Here is a 17041-nt window from a genome sequence, read left to right on the forward strand (position 1 = left end):
CTTGGCATGCCGTCGAATGGTCGGCAGCGTCACTTATGACAAACTCGCACTAGAGATGAGCAACATTTTTGAGGAGTATGGCATCCAAGGCAAGGTGACTAAGGTCATCACTGACAACGGGTCCAACTTTATCAAAGCATTCCAGTAAGTTTCTTATCCCATACGCTCGTTCATTGACATCACCACTATGGACACCCATTTCGTTTTTTTTTTTTTTTTTTTTCAGATGTTATGGAGGCAATGCTGAAGAAGCTGCAGATGAGCCCGACACATACCACAGAGACCTGTCCTCGCTTTTAGACGGGGAAGACTCCATGGTGTGCCTACCACCGTTGTGCCGCGCACACTTTAAACCTTATCGCAACCACAGATGCTGCACGAGCTAATATGGATCCCGAGTACTCCAAAGCGTCAACAAGTGTCTTCAAGAAATGTTCGGCAATTTGGAATAAGCAAGGACAGTCTGTACGTGCAGCCGATATTGTTAAAAGCTACTGTGGTATCTACTTAACACGACCTGTGGCGACGCGGTGGAACTCTTATCACGAAGCGCTCGAGTGTATTCTTCGATTAGTCAACGAGGGTAAAGACATCAATGGACTGTGCCGAGCCTTGAACGTCCCAGTGTTCCAACGAGGCGATGACTTCAAATTTATTGAAGAATACTGCACAGTAAGTACTCTCTCACAAGTATTTTATTCGTTGCATAGCAATTTCTCACGCCCCGAAATAAGCCGTGTACGTATCCCATTAGGTGATGAGCCCACTGTGTGCTGCACTGGATATTCTCCAGGGGGACAAGTACATATTCCTCGGATATCTCCTTCCGACCATAACAGTATTGATAAGAAGACTAGAATACGAGGGCATGAAGGGGCTCAAATTCTGCAGGCCTTTGGTGACTGCGGTCCTTGATGGGATTCAGAAAAGGTACCTAAGTATATAATGCTGCAATGCAGCCCATTTTGGAAATGATGAACTGTCAAGAAAGGCAGTGCCGCGTTAAACGGATTGTGACGGCTCCCTGCAGGGTATACGCAACACTTCTGATATTAATGTATTAACCGCCGACCGTATATTCTCGCAGGTTTGGCCATCTGATGGAGGACAAAGAGCTCCTCCTCGCTGCAGCCGTCCTTCCCCGTTTTAAACTCTCGTGGTTGAAGGACGTGACTCAGCACGCGGCTGTCATGGATATGCTAAGAAGGGAGATCGCAAATAATTCTGCAGCGAAACCCCGCCACACCCCCGTCGTAGTCACGAGACCTCGTGCTGACGATTTTTTTGCGTTCGGCGACGCAGTAAGTGCCTCAGAATCCACAGCATGTACGGAAGACGACGAGCTCACGGAGTACCTGCGGATTCCTGAGGATCACGACATTTCGAAGATGAAAACTGATTTTCCTCGTGTACAGGGGCTCTTCCTGCGAGTAAATACCGCGGTGCCCTCAAGCGCATCAGTTGAACGGCTGTTCAGCACAGCGGCAGATGTGTTCACAAGAAAGCGCACAAAGCTCACGGATGTCAACTTTGAAAAACAATTGCTACTAAAATGCAACGCAACCTGATACAATGCAGAAAATAAAATGTGCGTGTTTTTATGTAGTCTGATTTCGAGCCGTCACTGTAACGGAAAAGTAACGTGAACGTAACTCGCTACTTCCAAGTAACGGGAACGAGTTCCTTTTAGTTCCTCAGTAACGGGTAACGTATTTAGTTACTTTTTTTGTCATGTAACGAGTAACGATAATCAGTTACATTTTTTCGGTAACGTGTACAAGTCTGAGTGTCCATGATGGCGAGACCTGAAGAGGAGATACAAGAAGGGACATAAACACGCTATGTTGAGACATTGTGTATGTCCCTTCCTATCCCTCGTCTCAGGATTTTTCGCTATGGACCTTCATGATGTTTCCTTCGGCAAACTTTACATATTTTTATGTAGAATTGTGAAGGTACAGCCAGGCGCTGTTAGCAAATCACACAGTACTTTTCTTGAATCAAGAATCCATAGAAGGTACACAGTCATCTTCAGCATTGCACACATCTATGGGACATGTTAATCACTTTGGAATGTCACAGACATGTCATGGAGGCTGGCACATGATTAGTGGTGCTGAACAGACAACTATTTGTCATAGTTTAGGCATAAAAAGCAGTTTTGTCACCTGCATGTTAAGACAGATGTATCTCTACATACTTTACCATGACACAAATATATGAAGCAACAAATGTACCCTCTACTTTATTATGGTTAAACAAATTAGTGAACACTGCCAAGAATGTGGGAACACAGTCTTGTACCACCTACACTCTTCAAAATGACCTTCATACACGACACACTGTAGGTCAACGAGACTCCAGAATGATGTACTCTCCCTCCCCATTGGCTGAAAACATTTTTCTACAACCTTGCATAAGGGGAAGTTAGTACAAGAAACGCACACATTCCTTTTTTGAGCAAATCAGTATTCAGAGCGTTACCATACTGTGGTAGGCCTGCAGTGCATTACGTGGTACAGCACACACTGTAAAAAATTTCACCGTAGAACATGTCCCCCATTCTAATGACAGTCTTCTCCAGTTTTTAAAACTGCCATTTCCCATAGTGCTTTATGGTATGACACAGTATTTCTAAATCTTTACTGTAGTTTACTGGTTGTAGCAGAAAAAAAAGACACCACTGTTTCCGATCACAGGACGCAAGCCATAAGTGCTATACGGAAACAGTACATGCTGCTCTCTAGCAGTTGTTCGTGTTTGGACATGGTGTGGTGCATGCAGGGTAAATTCCACGGTTAAAATATCCAAACGTGAACAACTGTTAGATTACATGACGTAGAATGCTCTATAGTACAGTAAAACCTCCAAAGTCGGACACCTCCCTACCTCGGACAACTCCCCATGATTTCATTGCACGGGCAGGCTCCCATTGAAACTACGCGTGGACGAAATTCTCTATGTCGGAAACCTCCCTATCTTGGAAGTAGGATAGGGTTTTCCCTGCAAAGTCGGACAAAACCCTGGCCAAATTACCTCGATATCGGCCCATCTTTGCACCAAAAAGACCCAAAATGAGCCAGTGGCCTTGACTTTTGCCCCTTTTTTCCCCTATACTGGTCTCAGCATTTTGTTGCTTTAGCTTTTAGAGTCCAAAAACAAGTGCTGTCAGCCTACATTGTAATTCTTTTGTGTGAGCACTTGTCTTCAGTTTGTATAGTGCCTTTGAACGAGCACTGCACCAAAGCTATGAGAAGTGGGCTGACGCTTCAGAGACAAGTCCTTGCTGCTCGAAAAGCTCCAAAGGTAATGCCATTGAGCAGAATCTGAACGGAATTGAATGTACTAAAATCAGTAATAATTATCAGTGAAGAGTGGGTAGAGGTACCACTACCAGGCACCACCACCAGGTACCACTAAGGACCTTAAATTGCAGAAGGGGGACATTTCTCACAGCTGTGATCTCTTCCATTTTTTGTTGCCGTCATATTCTGTAACTCGGACACCTCTATAAGTAGGAGACGCTTCGGCTGCATCGCGGGTGTCCAACATAGGAAGGTTTCACTGTATTTATGTTCCGTGTCATGTGACCACAAACAATATATGCTTTTGCTAATGCTGCACAGCAGAGGCGAATTGAGCTGCATGTGAGGATAATAACATGAAACCCGAGGCGCGGAGGAAAAGGCATGACTTTACGGTCTCTGTGTCAGTTGTTTCATGTTGTAATTGCGTACCAGCTGGCCTGTACCTGAGAATAGGTTTGATGCATTGAACACGCACCATAGACATGCAGTATGTGGTGTGTTGTGATAATAATGCCACTGCCAATTTAAGAATAATGCTCCAGGTGGATTGTTTCGGTACAATCTTGAACTATGCATACCAAGGGGCAGGGCATCTGCGTGACAGGTTTACCTGGAAGTAAGAATGTAAATGTTAGCCGAAGTCATTGAATAATTAGCATTATCAATATACTGCTGCAGATGATACAAACAATAGCACACAAGATGCTCCGATATGTTCTGCAGGAATGTCTCTGTACTCACAATATTAGTAAAGCAGCTACAGAAAAGCATAAAACAAGTTTTTGTATACATGATACCACTTGAATGCAACAAAAGCTTCTGCTGCACTGCCAGAACACCACGGCGGACAGATTTACCTTACTTCACCTGAGAAAAGGTATGTACTGTTGCACACATGATGCTGTTTGAATCTCTCGAAAAACATAATTTATGACCGAAAGACATCAACTGGAAGATTTCGATTTACCTTAGTCAAAACTGAGAAAAAGTATGTGCTGTTGCACACATGAAACTGCTTGAACTGCCGTTGAGCGCTCTGGAGGAACACCTTATTTGTGACCAAAATACAACAGCTGAGCCAACATTGAATTTATACCTTACTTAAAATACACAAGATGTGCTGCCGTGCATATGATACGATGATACTGCTTAAATGTACTCTGAAACCGCTGGCACCTTAGGCATGGTTGCTCTAAGCTAGCGAGCAACAGCAAGGGTATACGAATAAAAGAAGTCGAGCACAAGTGATGCAATGCACTTGATTAATCAGAAAATGAAATGTCTCAGTACCAGGTGTCACTGTTCCGTCAACAAAAACAGATGAACTCTGAAGGGGCGTCTAGTTGGCACTGGTGAAAGCCTTCAGCTTGAAACCCAGACGGTGATAGTTGAGACGTGGAGTGCAAGCTTTTCGGTGGTGCCAGAATGCCTGCGAAATCATTTAACAAATGAGGCAATTCTAAATCTGTACTGAGAATACACCCGCTGGGGCGTAATCTCTAAAGGATGAAGCAGTAACTGACAGATAGCGTTCTCTTCTACGTGATGCAATTTGCACCGCATGACTGACTTGTCTAACATTACGCGTCTTACCTTTATCTGCTGCCTAGTCCTGCCCCTGCAATCTCCTGCTGCAGATAAGGTTGGCACAGCATCCCGGACGAGACATCTTCGGGTTCTTGTGAAACAAGTTGCGCATTGCTTCCGTAACATTCGTATGAGCCAGATGAACAGATCAAATCGCTGCTTTCGAAGGTGGCGCCCAGTCGGAGTTGTAACCGATTGTTGCTGTCAATAGATTTCTCTTTCGCCTTTCGGGAAATTGTGGTTTGAAACATTGGAACTGCATGCTGAAGGGTTCTTGCAGACGGGAGCAAAACGCTCACGCATTCTCGGCACGCAGCACAGAACACGAATCACACCAGGAAGTCTGTACTGGTCTAGCAAATGCTTTGCAGTCGAAGGAAGCAAAACTCACGTTCCTCGTGGGTTTAGTGAAGTCCAGAAATATACTGGCTCCCTAATAGCGAACTGTTTATCACTTCCCCAATGTGAATCTGCGCAGCAGACGGCTTGGCAGAAGAAACTGGCCGGCTTGGCGGAAGAAACCAAGCCAAAAGTCATGCCAAGCCGGAGCGCGGGCAGACCACGAATGTGTCGTCGACACAGGGTTTGCGGGCCACAAGACGGGATGTCAGTGAAACTAAAAATTCACTTTTTCGGAAAACCGCGAGGAGTTTGGGATAACTATTTTGCATACATAATCAGTGTTCCCTTATGAACACATCGTGTGCGTACCATTCCATTCTGTAAGACTCGAAAATCGGCGTAACTGAGCTTTAAAGAATCGGGAAGACGTAATGAAAGCAGGGAACAGTACCTAGTCGCAGACGATAGAACTAGGCTCAGTGAGGAACGGGCGATAGCATACATCCGAGAGAACATGGCGAAAGCGTTTCGGAAGGATGAGGCCACGGAAAACAGCAAATCAGAACAACTACCCGTTGGGTCACAGGAATTCATCATATCAGATGGAAAATGGGACAGGGCAGTCAAGAATATACCAGCAGATACCGCAATAGGCTTGCATTGAATTCCGGTAACTTTAATTCGAGCTTAAGGCCCACTAAGTAGGCGACTATTACAAAGAGCACTTAGTAAAGTTTATGATGATGATGATGATGATTAGGATTTTTCTGGCGGAGCGACTACAAAGGTCATAAAGTTAGTGAAGTGCTTACTACCAGAGACATTCCGGCTCATTGGAAACACAGTAGGGTTAGCATGATATACAAAGGCAAAGGAGAAAAAAAGTAACATAGACGCGTACCAGCCAATAACTCTCACCTCTGTAGTATACAGGATAGCAATGCAAGTACTTGAGGCTATGGTCTCAATTCCCTCTTAAAAAGAGGCAACTTTGTACCAGTCCTGTAGCTCTCATTTTCGTCTGTTGGTGGTGAAACTGGTGCCATTCGGAAGCTATTATTCTTGACTTGGGGGGACCGTCTTCCGATTTTCGGCCAGGTATGCGGTTGCGGCGCCATAAGGCCCGTAACATGCCAATATCTCTGATTATGGGTGGTCTTTGTACGAATCTGGCGCAAAAGGGAGAGCAGATAGCGCACACAATTTGTTGCATTGTGTTGTTCTATGATACGTGTAGGGTGAACCGTCTCGCTCTTACTGGTATATGACGCCGATAATCGGGAAGCGCTTTCAGAAAAACATGACAAAATGCCTTATTTTGGCCTCCTGTTTCGAGGTGTTCTGATGTCACCACACAAGCCTAAAAGTGGCAGTGGATGGGCAATTATGCGCAAAACAATTGCTGAAAATTTCAGCATGATTGGAAGAGCACAGCGCAGGTTATTACGTTCCCAAGCCATTCCAAAACATTCCGACCAAACCGAAGCTATACAAGATTTCCGGTGGCCACATGGTGGCAGAGCATGTAACTACCGTGTGATCAACTCCAGTATGCTGCGGAAGGTGGCGCTTGCGTCACTCGTGTTCGTTACGTCACGTTGTTTACGTCCTGCTGTGCTGCGGACGCATTGATCCACGCCATGTTGACTGGTGTTGACAGTCGTGTTCTGATTTGAACTGTTGATATTGCGGTAGGCTGCACGTTCATAGTATCGTTGCTGCTGCCGCGTCACAGAAACTGGAAACGCACGGCAATGACACGGCCGTGCAAGAATCCTCATAAACCGCGGAGTTGCGGTCGAAAATCGGTCCGCAAGCTGTGTCGGCGGCTGTCGAGAGAGAAACGGTAAATTGTAACCACATGGTGTAACTTTGTACTGATGCAGTGCACATGTGCGCTTATTTATTTGTTCTTCCTCGTAGGCAATCCAAGCTGTGGTCTTTGCTCCCCTTGTATGGTCTTAGGCATCAGTGGTCTTAGTGTCATTGCCGAGACTCTGAGGGGCAAGACTGAGAAGCACTTGTATTACGACTTTCCCCCGATGATTTTTTCTTTATAGTCTGAGGTAAAGCACAGGAGTAAAAGGGTGAGAATGGACAGTGTTTTCTAAGTTTGGAACTATCTTCTGCTGTGTATCTCACTTCGATATTTCATTTCTGCCCATGAGAGCTTTGCCAAGTTTTCGTGCATTTTGCCTTTTTCAGATTACCACAGTGGTGCCAACTTTCACTTGCAGCTATCCAAGAGACATGCGTACGATGTGATGCGGTTCACCTCGACCCGGATGTTATCATAAGCAATATACGCATTTACCAAATTCTAATGGCTGCGTTCCATCTCCTCTTTTTCTATCTTTGCTACAGTTGCCTCACTGCCTCATCCCGTTGTTTTACCCTCGCCAAGTGAATTGCCGCTTCCGCAGTACGATGAACTCAGCATGGGCATGTTCATAGCAATATCACAATGCCCGTACTAACATACCTCCCCGCAGGGGGCACCGGCTTCGGCTGGTGTTTGGTGAGTGGCGCCACCACGGACCCCAGCCCCTAGTCCCAAGGTGTTATCCGTACCGTGCCGAGGGGATGTAAGGCGAAGGGTAGAAACCTTGAACGGTGGCGGTCGGGGCATTGGTCGAGCTCCGGCCGATGGGTTGTCAAAACTCCGGGACCTTCCCGTATGTATTTCATTTCATTTCATTTATTTAACCCTTAAAGGCCCGAGGGCATTACATAAGGGACATAGGCAAAGCAAAACACAGTAATGCTAATTACAGTGTTACAAGTTATAATAATAACAATAACAATACTAATAACAATAACAAGTTAAAAAAAATGTTAATGTTAAACAGTGTTAATCTTTCAGGTGTTCTGTCAGAGACTGTTGAAAGCGTGTGTTATCTGTGATCGTCACTATGCTGTCCGGCAGGTTACTCCAGAGGTCAATAGTTCGTGGTAAAAAAGAGTTTTGGAACGAGGTTGTAGAAGCATGAATTGGACAGATTTTTTTAAGGTTGTTAATGCGTGATGAAGACCGGAAGGGTTTCAATATCATGTCGTGTTTTATGTCAAGAGGGCTGTGGAAAAGTTTATGAAGGAATGTTATGCTGCCATGTATACGTCTTTGTTTCAATGTGGGTAATTCGAGGGTATGCCTCATATCTGTGATACTGCTGTGCGGGTTATAGAGAGAGAGATAATACCTGTTTATTTACAAACATTGGAACTGAGTGACACCCTTGAGGGGTCTGCTGCTCCATTTCTTGAAAGCGTTTCAATAACGCATGAATAAAATATACACACAGAACAGAAAACACATGCGACGACACACGCATACACACAATAAATATATACATGACATGGGATGTGAGGTACATCCCGGTGCTGTTGTGATTTGATTTATATAAGGGTTAGTAACGGGTGATAATACGGGAGTCTTTTAAATAGTTGCAGAATGCTGTTAATGCGGTCGTCTGATGCGATTCATTTTGCCAGGCTCCAATGATCTTCACGAAAGAGAGAGGTCGATCATCCAGCTTAGCGAGCGTGCTCTCAAGCCTTGATCGTTCTGTAGAGTACTTTTGGCACTGCATTATTATGTGTAGTGTGTCTTCAGTGGTGCCACACGTGGGGCAGTCAGTGGAGGCCGATGGTCTGTAGCGATTCACAACACTGTTGGTTAGTAGCACACCCAGGCGAGTTCGGTGGAGGGCTGTCTGTAAGCTTCGTGGTACGTTCCGTGGAGGCGTAAAGGCTAGGTCTGGGTCTATGAAGGTTAAGTAGTCTGATGAACGAAGATAGGATTTCCACAGTTTGACTGATTTTTCCTTAGTAGTTTGAGTGAGGAGACATTTCGCATCCTCTGGTGTGAACGGTATGGACGACACAGTTGCTTGGCTATGAGCCATTCTTGCTGTGGCGTCCGCAGTTTCGTTTCCTGGTATGCCACAATGGGAGGGAACCCACTGGAGCGTAACTGTTTTTCCACTATTAACTATATCTTGATGGGCAACATAAATTTTGTAGACTAGGGAGTTGTTCATGTACGGGAATTGTAGCGATTGGATTGCAGGTTTCGAGTCTGTGCAGGTTATCCAGATGGGGTTGTCTGTTGTGCTGATATGTTTGAATGCCTTGTATATAGCGTAGAGCTCTGCGTTTGTTGAGGAGGTCCTGTGTGAGAGCCTATAGCCTTCTGTGAAAGACGCACAGTGTATGGCACTAGAGGATCCTGTGTCGGTACATGACCCGTCCGTAAACATCTTCTCAGCCTCTGAGTAAAAGTCGTGAAGATAGGCGATCGTTGACATCTTCAGAACAACTGCCGGTGTGTCTATTTTCTTTTTGATCCCAGGGATATCTAGAGCTGTTGGGACAGGTTGAAGTGTCCAAGGAGGAAAGGGTCGGTGGAAGTCCTTCATTCGATGTCTGGGGAGATTCTGAGCAAGGTCGTGAAAGCATGTGTGTAATGTTGAACGGTTTCGCTGTTGAAGCTTGGATACTAGAGGATGAGAACTATGTCTGGTGATCAGTCGAATGATGTGTCTTTGAGACTCCTGGTCGCGGAGAACTTTTATTGGAGGTTCCCTAGCTTCTGCAAGGACCAGATTTGTTCGCGTCAGTCTTGGTAGCCCAAGTATGGTGCGCTGACTTTGAGCGATGATAGACTGAAGCTTCTTCTCTTGAAAGGGCGAGAGACCATGTATGACAGGGAGGCTGTATGACAAGGTTTGTCTGATTAGGGAACGGTGAAGAGTGCGAAGAGCTGTGGTGTTTCCTGATCGGTATCCTCCCAGTGCTCGTATGATATTAAGATATGGTTTGGTCCGGATACGTATGCGCTCTATTTCGTCTGTCCAGGTTAGATTTCTATTAAGTTGTATGCCGAGGAACTTGTGTTTTGTTACACGCTTGACTGGCTTCCCTTGAAGTGTTAATTCAAACTTTGGTAGTCGTTTAGCAGTGAATGGCAGGTACACTGTTTTCTCCGGAGATACATCCATCGCTCTCTCTTCAAGGAAGAGCTCAATCGATGTCAGGGCGTACTGGAGCTTGCTCTTCAGGTGTCTTGCCTGTATACCACTTGCCCAGAAGCAGATATCATCTGCATATACCGTGCACTGTACTGTAGACGGCAGCACTTTGATAATCTGAGCCATCAGGACGTTAAAGAGAGTGGGGCTGAGAACTCCACCTTGAGGAACCCCCTGAGATGTCTGGTGGCGGTGAGAATCACCCTTATTCGTTCTCATGAAGATTGTTCTCCCGGTCAGGTAGTGCTCAATCCATCGGATAGTTTTGCCATCGACTCCCAGCTCCAGTAGGGCTGCGAGTATGTGCGCGTGGCTGGCTGTGTCGAAGGCCCTTCGAATATCGAGGAAAACTGCTATTACAATAAGCTTATTGGCTTTTGCTTGTTGAACGTATGTGACTAAGTCTATCACGCAATCCATTGTGCACCGCGCTCGACGAAATCCAGCAAGTTGTTCTGGTAAGCTTTTGTTTTCTTCAAGGTACCATTTGAGCCGGTTATTAATGATGCGTTCCATGGTTTTTAGTAAACAGCTGCTGAGGCATATGGGGCGATATGATTCTGTCAGACCTTGCTGCTTCAGTGGCTTGAGGATGGGGATGACTGTTGCCTCGTTCCACTGTGGTGGAATAATGGAAGTCTCCCAGCTGGTGTTAAATATTTGCAAAAGTACTTTTGTGGCCTTGGGGCCCAGATTTGCTATACACTGATAGGTGATGCCGTCTGGTCCAGGGGATGTTTTCTTATTCAGTGATTGTCTAATTGCAGTTTGAAGTTCTTGGAATGTAAAGGGACAATCTAAGTCTTGATTTGGTTGTCCTGCTTCAATCCGTAGTTTTATCAGTGCCATCCTCTGTGAATGTTGATGAAGTATACTTGTATAATTTTTTGATTTGGCTGTAATGTCCGCGAGGAACCTGTCTGCAACCTCCACGTCTGATAAATTGTTGAGTATAGCAATTGATTTGAAGGGGTTCGTTTGAAGAGGTATTGAGCGCAGGCTCTTGACGACCTGCCACATGCGGGTAATGGGTGTCGAAACTGTGAGGCTGGAGCACATTTCTTTCCAATGAATGTTTGCGAGGCGTTTGAGATGCTTCTTGACGCGGGCCTGGGTAGCACACGCTTCTCTCCAGTGTTCGATGTCTCCTGTTCGCCGATATTTCCGTTCTGCGCGTCTTCTTATTGCTCGGAGCTTTTCAAATTGTGTATCAATTTTTGAGTATTTCATGGGGATAATTGTGGCCTTGGAGGTAGCTTTTAGATTTTCCTTGATGGTTTCTGTAAAATCAGAAGCGGTTGTCTCAGTCTTCAACGTCGATGTGTTCATCTTCCTGAAGGCCTGCCAGTTATATAGCATGGTGGTGCGTCGCAGTGTAGAGCGATGCACCTTGTGCGGGTTATAGTTGTTCATTATAAACCTGATGGCGCGGTTTTGAATAGACTCCAATTCAGTGCTTAGTGTTTCCTGCCAGGGGTGCCATATTACAGATGCGTATTCGAGCTTGGGTCTCACTATTGTTGTGTACGCAAGCTTTTTAACAAGTGGTGAAGCCATACGGATGTTTCGCCTGAGGTAGCCAAGGGATTTGTTTGCACTGGATGAGATAGCACGGATGTGTGTGCGCCATGATAGGTCTGGTGTTAGGTGAAGTCCAAGGTATTTATAGTTATTTACCTGCGTTAGTACTGATGTTCCCAAAACGTAATTCAAGTTAGAAGGTTTGCATGACGGAGTGAAAGTCATCGACTTACATTTCGAGTAGTTAGCTTCCATTAGCCAGTCGGAACACCACAGATGAAAAGAATGTAAGTCGTTTTGTAATATGGCTCGATCATGTTCATCATGTATGGTTCTATATATGACACAGTCATCAGCATAGAGGCATATATTGGACTTGATGTAGTTTGGTAAGTCGGTTGATGTAGATCAGAAAGAGCAACGGACCAAGCACGGATCCCTGCGGTACTCCGGATGTTACTGGTGAAATGCTTGAACAGGTGTTATTTGCAATTGTGTACTGAACCCGTGAGTGAAGAAAATGTCGAATCCATTCTGAAACTGCGTTATCAATGTTTAGTCGAGATAGCTTGTGGAGTAAACGTGAATGCGGGACCTTATCGAAAGCTTTCGAAAAATCTATAAAAACAGCGTCTGTCGGTATCCTATTGTCCAAGTTAAGATGAATGTCATGAGTAAACCGTAACAGCTGTGTCTCACAGCTTAGTCCCTTGCGAAAACCATGTTGAGTGTTAGATAACAAAGAGTTGCTTTCAAGAAAATTAATGATAGATGAGTACAAAATGTGTTCCATGAGCTTTCCGGATACACTTGTCAACGAGATGGGTCGATAGTTTCATGGTGTATATCTGCTTCCTGATTTGTAAATTGGTGTCACGCGAGCAGTTTTCCAGTCTTCAGGAACAACACCTAACCGAAGGGACTGGTTGAAAATGTCACACAAGAACAGTGATGAAACCATTTTAGTACTTTTAAGTATCTTAGCGTTGATACCGTCGTCACCACCGGACGACGATATTTTCAGTCTGCCAATCATGGAACATATGCCTTGGAATGTGACAGTAACTGAGGCCATGCGCTCATGGTTAAGAGGCGGCAGCTGAGGTATGGAAGACATATCTTCAGTGGTAAATACTGAGCAGAAAAAACTGTTCAGAACCGTTGCGGCTTAAGAATCAGGTAATAATTGGCCGCTTAAACCCTCCAAGACAATCTTAGAATTTCGAGATTCCGGTGTGACAAATTGCCAAAATTGGCGTGGATTGTTTTGTAATAGAAGGCCAAGGCCCTCATTAAAGAACTTAGACCTGGCTATCCGTAGTTTCAGTTTGTACTCAGATTCGCAACTGTTATATTTAGCCCAAGAAGATACACTGTTAACCATTCGGGCATCTCTAAATAAGCGCTTCTTCTTGTTGCCAAGTCGTTTAAGCTCTCTGTTATACCACGGCTTACTTTTATCAGCAGGTACTCTTATGGTAGGTATGTGTTTGTTAACAAGCTCATTGATTTTTGTCCTAAACATTGTCCAGTTGCAGTCAACACTTCTCTCATGAAAATCTTCAGAAAACGTATCGTAGTATTGCTGCATGCCATTGTTGATGGCGTCGTAGTCCGCCTGGGAACAAAGTCGAATGGTTTTGGTCGAACTATCTCGTTCAACGCTTTGTAAGCTCATTTGCACGATAATAGTCTCGTGATCACTTATTCCGTTTTTAACAGTTACGTTGTGTACAGTATCGGGGACATTTGTAAGCAACAGATCAAGGATGTTTGATGTGTCAGGCGTTATACAAGTTGGTTGTTTGATGATCTGCTGCAAGCCAAAGGTAAGACAAGTATCAATGAGCCTGTTGCATTCCGCAGAGTTGCTATTACAAGAGGGAATCGACCAGTCAATAGTTGCGTAATTGAAATCTCCAAATAGAAACAGTTTCGCTGTGGAATGTAAGGTTTGCAGTTGGTAAAGTACGTCGTATAGCTGAGTAGGGAATGTATTACCATGAGTAGGTGGCCTGTAACATACAGCAAACATGTATTTTGTTCCGCGACATGTGACGTAAGCACATACAATCTCTAAACAGCAATCTACAGGGACCAAAACAGCCTTGAAACATTTTCAACATGTATGAGTATGATGTACGGGCGACTCTTTGGAATACTTGTTTCAACAAACCTTTATGGGTAAATTCCTACATAGTACTGTCTAGTGCAGACTCCGAAAAAGAGAAAAATGTACTACTGGGAAAGATGTCACCATTTTTTATTGAAAAAGCGGTGGCATCGCCTGTCTAAAAATATCACGGAAATAAAACGTATCAGATCTGGGGACTTGCTCATAAAATGCACGAATGAGAAAGACTGCAACCGTATATTGGACGCTCATGAAATGATGGGAGTAAAGATATCAGCTTCGATGCACAAAACACTAAACACTTGCAGGGGTGTAATCTCAGTTTTTGAGTTGGTTGACGTCCCACCTGAAGAAATCTTGATGGAGCTCAGGGACCAGGACGTCATTGATGTACGCAAAATCAAAATCTGTAAAAATGGGGAGTACATCACCACACGAAACATAGTACTGGCTTTTGACAGGCCCACACTTCCAACAAAACTAAAAGTAGGCTACCTGTCAGCAGATGTCCGACCTTACATACCGAACCCGTTGCGTTGTTTTCGGTGCAACAGGTTTGGACATGCTGCAGACGGGTGCCGTGGCTCTGCCTGTTGTGCACGATGTGGAAAGTCTGACCATGAGACCAAAGAATGCAAAGGGCCAGACTGCTGTGTCAACCGTTCTTCCAACCACCTATCCTACTCGAGGTCCTGTATAAAGTGGAAATATGAAAAAGAAGTCCTGCACGTTAAAGGTTACACAGAACATCAGTTATCCAGAAGCAAGAAAAAAAGTAGCTCCCACCTTTTTCAAAAAATCTTTTGCCACAGCCGTAAAACAGAAAGTGAAACTAGTAACACAGTACACACAGACCGAGCAATCACTACTGGCAGAGAGCACCACAAATGAAGTTCAACAAGGTGCACATCCACCTCCAGTCTCCGAAACTCCAGTGGCGTCACTAACACCGACGCCACTTCTGTCCTCACAGTCCACGGAGGTGACATCCATGGAGTGCGAGGATGAGACGAGGTCTGAGCGCTCTTTTGCGAGCACGAGCTCCCAAGCCCCCCAAAAGAACAGATCTAGTCTGTCGGGGAGTGGGTCACTCCCTGACATATCTGACAAGGAGCTTACGGCTGCGCGGAAGGAACCCACAAGGCCGCGGGTCACGCCTCCAACAAAAAATAGATAATGAAAGCTTTTCAAAGTCGGCAAAAGTTTCTGACACACTTACTACTACTTCTTAGTACTGCAACTATTATGCAGCACACAATCCTCCAATGGAATTATCGTGGCTTACTTTCTAACTTAGATGGATGATGTGAACGATCTCTTCGAGACGTATAATGCTACATGTTTTTGTCTTCAAGAAACATATTTGAACAACCAAACACAAAATCCACTGCGTAGACACAACATATTTCGAAGAGATCGAAGTGACGCCACCCGAGCATCTGGTGGTGTGGAGATCATCACACGACGATCTCTCCCAACAAAAGAAATTCACCTAGTTACAAACTTGGAAGCTGTAGCTGTGCAGATGTGTTTAGACAGGATCGTCACCATCTGCTCGGTACACTTGCCACCATCAGACACTATTACACAAAAAGAATTAGAAGATTTAGGCTGCCAACTTCCAAGTCCTTTTATAGTTCTAGGTGACTTTAATGCTCATAATCCACTTTGGGGCAGTACAAGAACTGACACTCGAGGGAAAATGTTAGAGAAATTTTTATTATCAACATCCATCTGTCTTTTAAATACAGGGGCACCTACATAAATACATTCTTCGACTCAGTCTCTCTCAGCCTTAGACCTGTCTTTTTGCAGTCCATCCTTGTTTCAAGAGATGGAGAGAATGGAATGGAATGAAAGATGGAGAGAATGGAGTGTAAAACAAAACCCACTTGGGAGTGACCACTTCCCAGTGGTGTTAAAATTCCTTACTCTAGTCTACACTCTGACGACACACCCTCCCAGGTGGAAATTTGAAATAGCCGACTGGAATCAGTTTTCTGAAAAATGTGACCTCTCTCTGATTCCTATTGATAGGGTGACGATCGAGGAAGCTAGCAATCTTATTAGTAACATCATCCTTGATGCAGCAACACAATTCATTCCCCAGAGTTCTGGTCGTCTCCCGAAGCGACCTAAACCCTGGTGGAATAGTGAATGCGAGGAAACTCGCAAACTTCAGAATCGGGCGTGGGGCACATTTCGGAGGTACCCCACATCACAAAATCTCCTACTTTTTAAAAAGGCAAGAGCAAAGGCCAGGTGGACACGCAAGCAAGCTAAGAGGTCCTCTTGGCACGCTTTGTATCTTCTCTGTCTTGTAATACCCCATCCAAAGTGGTGTGGGACAGACTTCGCAAAATCAGAGGAGAACACATCAGTCATTCCGTCCCTCTTTATGAAGTCAATGGTCAGGTATGTGAAAGCCTAGAAGAGCAGGCTAATGCACTTGGGGAGCATTTCCAAAGAATTTCTGACTCCTCTCATTATAGTAAAAACTTTCTTAAGATCAAAGACACTGCAGAAAAGAAGACAATTCGAATGATTGGGGGGGACGACCATGCATATAATCAGCCGTTTACCATGATAGAGCTTCAGAGGTTTTTATCTTTGGCAAAGGTTACCTCACCTGGTCCAGACTGAGTGCATATTCCATGCTTCAACACTTGTCCGAAACATCGAAAGAATGCTTGCTTCGTTTCTTCAACCGAATCTGGGCATTACCATCCGCATGGAAAACTGCCACCGCTGTTCCACTGTTAAAACCTGGAAAAGACCCTGCAAATCCAACTAGCTATCGATCTATCGCTCTCACAAGCTGCATCGGCAAAACGTTTGAGCGTATGGTCAATGGTCGGCTCGTCCATTTCCTAGAGGAAAACAAATGTCTTTCTGAACTTCAGTGTGGTTTTCGTGCCGGACGGTCCGCAACAGACCACCCCCTTCGAGTAGAAACAATGATACGTGAAGCTTTGGTCCGAAGGCAGCACTGCCTCTCTGTTTTCTTTGATCTTGAGAAGGCATACGATACCGCTTGGCGGTATGGTATCCTTCAAGACCTGTACTCTTTTGGGATCAGAGGGCGCATACTCAGGTGCATCATGAACTTTCTACAAAAC

The 17041-nt window shown here is 44.9% G+C and overlaps 1 protein-coding gene across 1 annotated transcript; it reads left to right on the plus strand.

Annotated features, from left to right (window-relative positions):
- Positions 1 to 357: 357 nt before the first annotated feature.
- LOC135376720 (uncharacterized) lies at positions 358 to 1568 on the plus strand. Its single transcript, XM_064609208.1, has 3 exons — positions 358 to 672; positions 755 to 930; positions 1088 to 1568. Exons 1-3 carry the CDS (start codon positions 388 to 390, stop codon positions 1566 to 1568), a joined length of 942 nt encoding a protein of 313 aa, XP_064465278.1. The 5' UTR covers positions 358 to 387.
- The last annotated feature ends 15473 nt before the right edge of the window (positions 1569 to 17041 follow it).

This window comes from Ornithodoros turicata, unplaced genomic scaffold (genome assembly GCF_037126465.1).
Source record: "Ornithodoros turicata isolate Travis unplaced genomic scaffold, ASM3712646v1 ctg00001256.1, whole genome shotgun sequence".
Taxonomy (NCBI): Eukaryota; Metazoa; Arthropoda; class Arachnida; order Ixodida; family Argasidae; genus Ornithodoros; species Ornithodoros turicata.

Excerpts from the sequence above, each read along its gene's own strand:
- LOC135376720 (XM_064609208.1), top strand. The coding sequence starts at position 388 with ATGGATCCCGAGTACTCCAAAGCGTCAACAAGTGTCTTCAAGAAATGT. Across the intron at positions 673-754 it reads TTATTGAAGAATACTGCACA|GTGATGAGCCCACTGTGTGC; the intron begins GTAAGTACTCTC and ends GTATCCCATTAG. Across the intron at positions 931-1,087 it reads CTTGATGGGATTCAGAAAAG|GTTTGGCCATCTGATGGAGG; the intron begins GTACCTAAGTAT and ends ATATTCTCGCAG.